Source organism: Xylocopa sonorina, chromosome 5 (genome assembly GCF_050948175.1).
Source record: "Xylocopa sonorina isolate GNS202 chromosome 5, iyXylSono1_principal, whole genome shotgun sequence".
Taxonomy (NCBI): domain Eukaryota; kingdom Metazoa; phylum Arthropoda; class Insecta; order Hymenoptera; family Apidae; genus Xylocopa; species Xylocopa sonorina.
This window is the reverse complement of record NC_135197.1, coordinates 1464761-1476685: the sequence shown is the minus strand read 5'-3', so window position 1 is coordinate 1476685 and position 11925 is coordinate 1464761. Positions and strand designations below refer to the sequence as shown.

The window sequence follows — 11925 nt, the reverse complement described above, 5'->3', positions numbered from 1 at the left end:
TAACGTATTTCTGCGATATAATAGATTCCCTGCAGCCCCAATTTGGAGGTATCAGTGTAACAAATTGTACGCGAGGATTCTTACTATATTTAACAACGGTAAAAAACCATTTTCCATCGCAATCGAGGAAAGAAACGATCGGGATCATTGTTTCTTGTGGCATTTCAATCAGGGAGAACTACAGACCGTACGATCGTCCATTTTAGGTATTATGCACTTAGTAAAAAGAAGAAAGAAGGGAGAGAGAGAGAGAGAGAGAGAGAGAGATTAACGTGTTCTTACGAAATTTTTTTGAAGCCACGAATGTAGAAAACATCGGCAAGGATATTTCAAATGGTCAAGAGTCTCGAACAATGTATCGAATCGAAGTCCCGACAAAATTCAAATGCAATTTGAACGTTTCGTTTCGACCAAGATACGTTGGCTTGCATCACGAAATAATGGAAGTTTACTTTTTGACCGACAACAGAGTGTTTGGCAAGCAGGTCTCTGGTTTCCAATTCGTCATAGAAATGATAGGCTATGAAACACAAAATGAACTGAACATCGAATATCTTTCAAGTAGAACGTTCCAATTTGGGCGGAAGTCACTGGTTATCAAATTCAGTTGGATCCACCGTGCGTTGATCTTGGCATTGTAATGATCGATTCGGATGTTTGTCAGCAAATCTTCAACGTTATCAACACTGGTATCTTTTTATTCGAGTAAAACGAGTTATTAAGTATGCGAGTAATTGAAGAACCGAAGTAAGTTTCAGGTAGTTCCACTGTGGAAGTTATCATAAAAACGCCAGGGTGTTTACGAAGACAAATATCAGTGTATCCGAAATCTACGGTTCTACAACCTGGAATACCTCGCAAAATTACTGTAAGACTGATGCCTGAGTCAAGCATCATCGCAAATGCCAAACGGTAGAAGAAAACAGTGAATTTTTCAATTTATCAAATTATCAACACTTTCTTTTTCAATAAACTTCAAACAAATTGATAGAACATTCGATAGTAGATATTACAATCCGTCGTTAAACATGCTCGAATTTCCAATCCAAGTGGAAATTTTGTCCCAGGAGCCAGAAAAGCCACCGGCATCGATAGCGAAAATTCTTGCCAGTTTGACCGCTTGTCATGGTCTAATCATAGGTAAAAAAAAAAAGAAAAAGAGAAAAGAAGAAAATTTGTCATAATTTCATTTTTCAGAACCAACAAACATTGATTTGGGACACGTTTACACTCACGAATCAATTTCTACAGAGTTAACATTGACGAATCAGTCTCTGCTTACTCAAAAGTACGCTTTCCCACTTTTACCGTCGTCCATGGATATACATCCTAACCACGGTGTCGGAGCCATTCTCCCTGGAGAAACTATCAGGCTTCATTTAATTTATTCTCCGTGTCTAACGGACATTCCTGGGAACGAAATCGGAGCAAACGGTTTCAGCGGTGCACAGAGGTTGCGTACAATTTATTTTTGTTGTTAGAGTCGGTTGATCAAATTTATGAAGGATCAATCGTTCGACAGTTTTCTCGTACGAGTAGCCACGCTGGCTGAGCTCGCTGGGAGAAAGAAACGAATGGAACTGAAGAAACTGAAGGATTATTTGAACGCGCAATCGACAAACCGACGGCGTAATTACACGACGTGTGGTTTTCCATCTGTCATGTCTGTGAATCTTAAAACAGCCGAGTTTAAGCGTCAAATGAACGATCGAGAGGAGAATGATAGTGAAAACGTTACGTATAATGACGATTCTGTGGCAAAAGAAAACAGTTACGTGTATTTAGTAATTAAGATTTGAAAACTGGAGAGACTAGTGAAATGTATATGTTGGTATAGAATTGGACTATTGCGATAGAAAAAATGGAAGGAACGTCACGAAAGTTAACGCGTGCATCGTCGATACCCTCTGCGAGTTAAGTGAACAAATCATCGAATTACCTGCCACCCCTTGTGGTTCATTTGCAATGGTAAATAACTCTTGGATACTTTTCTCGTATTAATTAATTACATAATAAAATATTATTTTAAGAAATTACTATAAACTATTCAATCCGTGACATACAAATTAAATATGCAAGCTACTTATTAATACCTGTATGTAATTAACATAATTATTCCCCTTTTAATTTGCGTAACATGTGTCCGTTATATTTAAAAAGAATTATTACAATTTATTTTTTACAATTATTATAATTTGTATATTATAATATTGTTAACAAAATGTCTCAAAATTCAGGCCTCTATACACTTGAAGGGAATCAATATGGCTTCCTACCCTCACTGTACCTGCGGAATTGTAAAGTACCAAAACAAAGAATTCACGGCTGGTTTCGAATTTCAAAGTTCTTCCGACACAGTCAACATTGTACCACAATCTGGTACTTTAAATAATAATGAAAGGGTCGATGTAAATTTTCTCTTCCAACCAAAGCTACCGGAGAGCGCGATATTCGAGGGGGACCTACGATTGAAAATGAATGTCGAAGAACAGGAAATGAAACCAGATAGAGACTATCAATCGCCAAAGAAAGGTATTTATATTAAGATAAAAGGAATGAAAAAATTGAAAAGAATATAAGCAAAATTTCTACTATTCTAAAGAGAAAAAATTGAATAAGAAAGTAGCAGTTGATAAAAAAGAAGAGGTTCTCGATGTGGACAAATTGACCGGTGAAAATAATTTACTGGAAACGTTCGAGCCTTGTGTTTCGAACATTTTAATTACGTGCACCATCAATATGGAAGTGAAAAATGGGTTGAAACGAAACGAACGATTATTCGCTAAATTAATTTGTCCAATCACGAGGCCTGAAGTTTTGCTTCTAAACGAGGATCGAGAAATAGTCTTTGGACGAACAGCGATTGGTACATCCGCCAGAAAGTTCCTCTTCGTTAAAAATATTTCTAACCGGTACGTGTTATCTGCGATTGCGAAACTAATAACTTTCTACATACGAATATGATATCTGTTTTAATCAGAAGTGTGAAAGTAGAGGTGAATCTGTTAAATCCGTCTGGACCATTCTTCGTGCCCTCTGGAAAGACGATCGAAATTGGCTCCGTTTTGAAACTTCCGGTTACTTATAAACCGACGCAAGAGAACGAGGAAGGAGTGAGATATATGAAGAATAGAGAATCTTCAAATTTCATTTAAAAATAGTGCCAAATTCAATTTATTTTCATTAGGACGAAGAGCATTTCGATGTGTTTAACCCGAGAACCAGAACAACATGGAACGTGAGGATATCTGGAAGAGGAGTCATACCATCTTATGTCCTAAAGCCTCGGTTTCGTGTCGCTCGTTTTGAAGTTGTTGATGAGAAGTCGGTTGAATTGAAAATCTCTGTGAGTTTTAATAATTGTTACAAGTATTAATATATATTATTAAAAAATTTGTCCGTACAACCGAAATTTTCGCCGGGTACGGGTGCGCTTCATCACGTCTCGATATGGCGGATCTCACTGTAGATTATTGCCTTAATTGAACTTATGTTGATAAACACTTGCAATATCACAGAAATGTTTTCCTAGCTGTGAGAGATTTTTTAAACCAACATTACCAAAGTTGGATTGGTTGTAGTGGAATAATAGATCCGCTTGACTTTTACTTCTGAAGACATGTTAAATCAACCGTGTATTCCGAAGAAATCACAAGTTGCGAACAATCGAAAAAAAAGCTTATTGCAGCCTTTCATACATTAAAACAACCGAATGTCTTAGAAAGCGTTCATAGAAATTTAATTGGAAGAGCAGAATTATGTTTTCGGCAGGATAGCCAACCAACATTTTCAGCAATTACTGTAAGAATAAACTTTGCTTCAAACATTCTATTTCAGTACCTGTTCCTGGCACCCGTATCCGATGAAAATTCAAAGTCAATTTTCTCGAAAACAAAGCCTCAAGTGAAAAATTGTTATTCTATATTTTCGACACATTTTTTCATGTAAAATCACTCCTCTTTTGATTGTACCACCACCCAGACAACCAGCGATTGTAGCGCCAATGGCACCGGGTGGAACTGTAAGCACTGTGCTAGCACGGTGCTACCTCTCAGTTCTCGTAATAGCACAGGGCTAGCACTGGAGTGACACTGCGTGTCACGGCACTATCAAAGCACGGCGATATAGCACAGGGGCGACACGGCGTGCCAATGACACTATCAACTCACCATAGTGACACGCGTGGCAGTGGCGTAGGCTAATATATACCAATGAAGAAGCTGTTTGCATAAAAATTATAAACGAATATTAAAAATGACTAAACTAAGCAATTTATTTATTTCGATTCGAAAATAGATACACTGACACGAAAGAAAGATATAAAAACTTCTTTTTATTATTTTCTATAAACTATAACTTAATACAGCGATTTTTTCAGAAAACTCGTTAATTACTTTATCGTAAAAATACATACACTTATTTTATAAATATTTTTTTCAACACATCGTTAAAAATTCATGTAACAAAGGTATACTTTATATTTAATAATCCTTACAAACGATAAAACCATTTACCACAAGAATATATGTACCAAAGGAAAACAAATAATTACGTTCAATATTTTCACCTGAAAGTTGTGATACGCTAGCAAAGTAAACGTAACTTAATTGGTTCAACATTTTATAAGTAAATGTATCATTTATTACATTTCTTTAAACAATATGCTGCCATCGTATTTAATACTCTCTATTGGCATGAATTTTCCTGACGAATTGAAAAAATATATATGGCTCTCTCAGTAACTATAAATGTTGGCAAAGAACTACCAAAACGTCTGTCAGTACTCGTATGCGGATATCTAAACTCTGACGTATTTAATTTGTACGGAATAACAGGTGGTCCCCATTAACAAATGTGACGCCTACGCCAATGCAGAAAAAATTTTTGAATGGAACGATGACACGCGTGTCACGCTGGTGCTGGCGCAGTGTCATTCGCACGCGTGCTACGTTGGTGACTAGAACGTGCTGCCACTGCGTGCCGGCATTTTAGCTAACAAGTGCGGACGTAGATGACTATGGATCTGCTGACACTCCTCGGAAGTGTCGCTACAGTGCCGGTATGGTGTCGCCACCATCTTATCTTGTGTTGTCTGGGGCAGTTACGGATCACCCTGTATATGTATATATGTACGTATATGCTTATACACGAGAATGGATCGTACAGGTACAGTGCAAATGAACGATTAATCTAAGCTGCTTACAATTTTCATAGCCTAGTCAAACCAGTTGTGAAAAAATACGCATTTAATTATAAATTCTGCAAGCTTGAGAATAAATTATCGACAATTAATATTAGTAGAACTTTGAATGGTAATTTTGTATACCATCGGTTGGTCGAGTAGGTATACTTTGCTTGATAAATCAATATCTATGTTCTAGTCAATTTTCGAAAAGATTTTCGAATTTCTATTTCTTAGAAAATTATATAAATGGATCAATGTTGTTAATGAAATTTCGATTACCAGTGAAACCGATTTAAGCTGATTAGAACAAGCATTATGGATGTTTGTTAAAGTATCTAATGTTAGGAACAGTTAATTATTGAAATAATTTAATATGTAACACGCGGACAGCAGGATTATTGGTTTTGGTATAATAACGATGAAAAAAGTGACGATAATTCTCTTATAGAAGAGTTGATTGTATTCAAATACGGTTCAACGTAAGAAAATACTATTTTTAATGACATAACTGTAATTAAATTGTATTATATAATTAGTCTTGCTAATCTTGCTATACAACGAATCGATTGCGATTAATTATTTTCCATTCTTTATCCTATTTTATTGGCTGCTGCTATGTCCTGTCTGCGATTCAACGCCGTCTAACTTTTGCAAACTTACCTTTAAGCCACATGGAGGTAAACGATGACAGTGTCAATACCATGAAACGTTTTCAAACATTATATTTGTCTTTGGTTCGCGTCTGTCACAGGATAATTTCATAGTTGTTACCTTGTGCAAGGCAGATAGCAAATCTATCAAGTAAATACAGCAAGAACTAGAAACAGTATAAGTTTAGAGGGGGATGGAACGATGTGACTACTTCAAACATCGTTTAACCAGTTTGTGGCGAACTTTGACCACGATCGGCGTATAATCGGCTTTCGTATAAAACTATCTTCTGCGAATGACAAATTGTAACTTGGAAACAATATTTTTTCGCAATTTTGTTTGTAACACAGACAGTTTTCATTTTTTTAATGCATCTGTAATGCATTAGTGTTAAATTTTACACAATTTAGTAAGATTTTTTATTATTTTTAATTTATTATCGACGAATTAGTATCGACAGAAGTAATGTAACAATTTATAGGCGATATCGACACTGGCAAGAACTCTCTTTGCGAATCTGTATCTAGAACTCATGAATCCTGTTCGAACAGCATCTTTCGTATTCCATTTTTGATAAATCAGATTCGGTACTCTTCTATGAAGTGAAATTTTTCCTTCGTTTCTAGTAGATAATTAATCTACTAAAAACGAAAGAAATCGAATCTTCTTAGAGTACACATAGAACGTTAATTTTCAAAAGGTAAAAGTAAAACTACTTTTTTCATTCCACCTCGATTCTGCTCAAAGGTAGATATCGAAAAACGGATCGTGCGAGTTAGAGTGATATGGAGTACGGTCAATCATTCGGAAAATATTATCCTAAATCGAGAAGTCAGAATCTGTATATAGACAAGTGCCGATAAATTTATCCACGGTACCTTTTCACCCTTTCGAGTGATCTAACAACCATTCACTGGTCCAATAACGACTGGGAAACGCGACCCGAAACGCAATTTCGTCTGTGCTGATATTGCGCATTTAACTAATGAAAAAAATGCCGAGAGAACGTTACTGGAATACGATGAAAGATGAAAAAAGAACAGTTTCGTGATTAGTGAATTATCACGGATCTTTTAAACAGATATTGCGAATCCTATGTTTTTACCTCTCGAAATCTTGAATTAATTATTTTGAGATTTATTCCACGGATTCAGGAATTGATTTTACGAATTACATACTAACGAATTAATTGCGAATCATTGGTTTCAATTAATATGATATTTGTTATTTAAAATACGTGGATATAATCGTGTTTATTTTATTAAATAATTCTCGGTAACCGTTTTCCTTAATTTCTTCCCAGTTTGGTAATTAAGATTTCAAAAATTGGATACTTTTCAGTGAAAATTGTCTCTAAATATTTTTACGATAATGCTTAGCAAAGTCTGAAATAAACTTGAATAATTTACAAGAGAAAGTTACTTAAAGAACAATCGATTTACTTTGGCGAACTGCAAAATTAGAAAGCAAATTCGATTGATTTTCTTTTCATTCTTAAACTACATTCTCACTCCTGTCGTTTCTAAGGATCCGTAGAACTCGATCAAAACGAACATTCTTCGCACCCTTCTTTTCAGATTAGCCCTTTCCTCCAACACCTCCGAATCGATAATTTAAAGAGAACCAATCTGGTGACTATGTAGAAATAAACTTCAAAGATCCGTGAGCTAACAGGGCTCGTTTGATCAGCCATATTATCTCGTTTCCGGCTATTCAGCCCAGCACTTTTCATCCCCTTAATCAAGCCAAGCGAAGCTTGATCGTTTGCTTCTCTATAGCCAAGCCATCATTCGTACCGGTGGCAAAACATTAAAAAACGTGAACTAAATTCAAATACTCTATTTCATTGGAAGTCCTTGAAGGCAAGACGGTGGAAAATGGTCGAATATTACGTTAGACATTCTAATAAAGGGAGAATCCTTGTGCCGCGTAGAATACAATACTAACGATGGAATTTTATGGTGAAAGGAAATATTGTTCGTAGTACAATATTTTGGAAAGAAAAGTTTATTGTAAAGGAAACGCTTGCGAAATTACTTATTAATTAACACTAATAGTAAACGGTAAGTTTTTAGTTGATTTCAATTTTACTTTGAATAAAAGATGAATCAACATTCAGAAATATTCATTTTAGCCAGTGATTGTTCAACAAGAAGCGGCTCTATCTAGTGACCTTATTTCTCATCGATCGGCTACGTTTCTGTTAGTATTATACGATAAACCAGAATTGTTGTAATTATCTAGAAAACACATTTAGGATAACCCTAAATAATTAGTTAATTAATATTTTTGCTTAAACTGATTGTTGAATCTGTCGCCTCGTTTCATCTCATTTTAATATTTAATGCGGGTTGCAGAGAGTAGCGCGATTTAATTTATCACGTAAAGAAGCTTATTTCGTATCCTCGTTGCTTTAGACGATCTCCAGTAATCCCTCTTAGAGATTGTAATTTTACCATGTTATAGATCAAAATTATGAAGAAACAATCGTTGAAAACAAATAAAATATCGTTGAAAGCAAATAAGATTAATCGATATTTAAATTTCCTCCAAGCATATACACATACTATGCACTGTCAACATAGTAGATAAAGTGCAGTAGTATAAAGATGTTTATCTAATATGACGTTTTTCTAATATTATAGCATGACGTTTATCTAATATTATAGCATTATTTGACCATTTATTACTTACTAGAAATTCAACCTCTCTGTGAGAACAATTTAAAAACGCAGTTTTTTATGGCACTAAGAAAAAAAAAACGATGCCAGCTTCTACGTTGAATTCACAATGGACACCGTAGAAATACCACCGCAACGAGTTTAATTCGTACTTTTATGACTCGTGATCCACCGCGCCATGTTTCTTGTCACTCGAGCCTGTTATGTTCCTCGTCTTGTATAGCGTTACACAGCGCTGGATCTTTCCCACTTAGCCGACTTCCGGTACTTTGATGCCTGGAAGTGGCCATCAACTCCTGCGAAACAATCCTCCGTCGCGGTTTCACGGCGCGTGTCTTGCGCTTACAAAGTTGCCCAACGATCGCTGAGAAATCCACAAAGGATATTGAAAGTGCCGGTAAATAGAACGAATCGACGATGAGTCCTGAACAACGGCAATTGCTAATCGTCGGCGAATTACGCCTGAACTTGATTAATATAATATTCATACCTTCCAGGAAAATGTCCGTGTAACTATTTTGTGCTTAAAAAATGAGAAATTTTTTTGATCATCCCTTAGCTAAGTTAATCTTTAGTAATTTTCCATGCAATAAAGATCAAATAATTTCATGTACAGGCTATTAAAGGAATTTTCCTAATACAGGAAAACAACTTGATTAAAATAAATATTGCTGTTTATGGGATACAACAAATAAAATGGCTTGCAAAAAATGAAAAACATCACCTGCTACGATATTCGTCTATGCATATTCAACGGCTCCCCTTTTCGGTATAGTTTCTCCCTCTTTGTGATAACCTCAAATCTCGCGTCTTGTTTAAATATGCGCGACGCACGCTCGTGGACCTTATTATTATGGATCGCGCAAGACAACTTTTGATCGATTTATCGTGTGTTGTCTAAAATATATATCATATATACTAGAACGTTTCTTCTTTTCAACGTTACTTGATTACAATAATTCAACATTCTGTATTCTTTACAGAGAATCAAATTATACAGTACTAATTGTAGTTAATTTTCGAGTAAAACATCTTCCTGGGTGTGTTTACCTGCGGTATTCAAATCGAATATCTCAACAATTCTAATTGACAATTCTAACTGCTTTATTTAATCTTTATAATCTCAATTGTTGTGCGTGCGTGCGTGCGTGCGTGCGTGCGCGCGCGCGTGTGTGTGTGTGTGCATTTTCAGCATTTAGTTGACTGTTTAATTGGCATAATTATACAAATTGCATTATTACCCTCTATCGATTCTATATTTCAGCCACGGAGAACAGATCTTCTTTTTCTTTTGTTGGGAAATAGCAACACTATTTAAATAAAAGATAATGCTTTTTTTTGCTGTTGTATCAACGAAACTCTTTTTTCATTTTACAGTAATTGCATGATGAAACTGGTACTTTGTTTTTATAACATAATCCTTTCATATTATTACCTTTCTCCTCACCCTCACGGCTATTGCCTTTGTCTCTCGGGTTTCGCAACTTTCCGTCTCCGTTTAGTCTCATCGTCGGATTGTTTCCGAGTCCCACGCAGCCTTTCAGCAGTTTGACGCCGGCTAGAAAGCTGGGTGTAACGAGATCTTCGTAAATTAGAGGAATTTCTCTATAGATTGAAGGAACCTGTCGCCAAAGATACGACCTTTGAAATCCAATTTCCCCTGAATACTAACACCTGAATTTAACACCTGATACGTCAAAACATTCAATCGCTTCGGTGTCTTCTTTTGTTCCGATTGATCTTCTTTTTAATTCAAACGAATTGTTCGCGTTTCGAATAAATTATTCGAATAGATCTCGCAGACAAATTTATCGTTCGTGACAAGCATCCTAATAGCGATATAAGTACATATCTATATGTTTGTATTTTTTCTTTTTATTCACTATATCAGGTAGAAAATACTGGATCATGCCTACTGATATTTCATGTTTACCTGGTCGACGTATTGGAGGGTGAAATACCACGAGTGCAGGAGAAACCTCGACACAAATCGACCGAGAAAAAAAGAAGGGGTAAGAAAGTCGTCGGTGACAACAGTAGAAAATCATCGAAAAAAATAGAATTCGACGATAATTTGCATTTGGACGAGAAATTGGCAATATTCGGTGGAAATCTCAAACCATCGCAGGATCGTAGTCGTTTCTCGTTTTGGAATCTCAACGAGAGCATGCAGTTAGTGGTTCCAGAGAAAAAGAAGGTATTTAGACATCATATCATTTGTTCGATAAAGTTTGTCTTTTTTTAATCTTATTGTATATGCTACATTTGGCGCTTTTATACAATATTGATTTTCATCTCCAAAATCTTTTATCTTCAATGTCCAAGCCAACCCTCGTTACTTCGAACACTGATCATATAGATCAGTACCTTCGGTATATCCGAAAGCACCGAAGAATACTCCACTGACTCTCCTCCACTGGTACGCCGTAGGTGGAATTTGGTGTACGATTTCACACGGCAACGAAGAGAAACGCTTCCGATCCTAAGGTAGACGTTGAAGCAACAGCGAGAATGAAGAAGAAGGAAGAGAGCAGAAAGGGAATGAAATCAGACGGGCTGAAAATATCGAATTATTGCTATGTAGCGATAGTAAAGTTCGTGTTGGGAAACTGGACGTCGCACGAGTTCCTAATTATATGCTCGGCCAAGTAGAAAATCAACCCTTTCATTCGCACGCATCGATGGATTTCATTAAAACTACAATTTTCAAGTCTCTCCCTTGGATGCACGTATTATTCAGCTCCATCGTTTCGTTTACGTACTAGTTTCAATTACAGTTCCGATATTTATTAAATAACGCGTATCGTAGGGCTGCGAAGCGGGTAATTTGTGGAAATCAATCTTTTTAAAATTTTCCTCGTTCCCCAAGATCTTTCCACGCTTTTCGCTTAGGTGCTTTAGGTTTCATCGTAATAATAAAATGATAAAATCTCACGCGGTGTACCTTCGATAGTTTATTCAAGTATTTGCATGCCGAGATAAACGTAACAAATCGATACAGCTTCCTCATGGATTTGTCTCTATAAAAATAAATACAAAGCAACGAAGAATTTCAAATACATGTGTGTTCGTTGTACTCGCTTAGCAAAGCAAACAGTTGTTCGATTCTTTCATTGTTGATCATTCCAGCACGCTTCGTGGAAGATGAAATAGTAATTTCAAAGACACAATGACTATCGCATTTTCAGTAAATCTATATATGTATACTTACGTACACCACACACTGCGCGTCAACCAATAACTATCACGTGTATTACAAATTACATGCCACGCACACTTCTTATATTTACGTACACGGAAATCCTAATGAATACTATAACGAATACTATAATTAAAACGCGTAATTAACGACCTGCATAATTAGTTAACTGTATAATTGAGTCATCGCACTCATTATTTCAGCGACCA

General features: G+C 36.0%; 2 protein-coding genes across 3 annotated transcripts in view; one reads left to right on the top strand and one right to left on the bottom strand.

The window, feature by feature from the left end:
• Positions 1 to 11925, bottom strand: part of LOC143423629 (QRFP-like peptide receptor) — a 105147-nt gene that overhangs the window by 22555 nt on the left and 70667 nt on the right. The window lies entirely within an intron of this gene.
• Positions 307 to 11169, top strand: LOC143423851 (cilia- and flagella-associated protein 74-like). The gene is made up of 13 exons (XM_076895458.1): positions 307 to 485; positions 566 to 689; positions 759 to 912; positions 1007 to 1140; positions 1198 to 1453; positions 1523 to 1738; positions 1857 to 1968; positions 2238 to 2532; positions 2603 to 2912; positions 2981 to 3113; positions 3188 to 3346; positions 10409 to 10714; positions 10948 to 11169. Exons 1-13 carry the CDS (start codon positions 354 to 356, stop codon positions 11167 to 11169), a joined length of 2553 nt encoding a protein of 850 aa, XP_076751573.1. The 5' UTR covers positions 307 to 353.

Excerpts from the sequence above, each read along its gene's own strand:
- LOC143423851 (XM_076895458.1), top strand. The coding sequence starts at position 354 with ATGTATCGAATCGAAGTCCCGACAAAATTCAAATGCAATTTGAACGTT. Across the intron at positions 486-565 it reads ACAGAGTGTTTGGCAAGCAG|AACGTTCCAATTTGGGCGGA; the intron begins GTCTCTGGTTTC and ends TCTTTCAAGTAG. Across the intron at positions 10,715-10,947 it reads TGGTTCCAGAGAAAAAGAAG|GTGGAATTTGGTGTACGATT; the intron begins GTATTTAGACAT and ends GGTACGCCGTAG.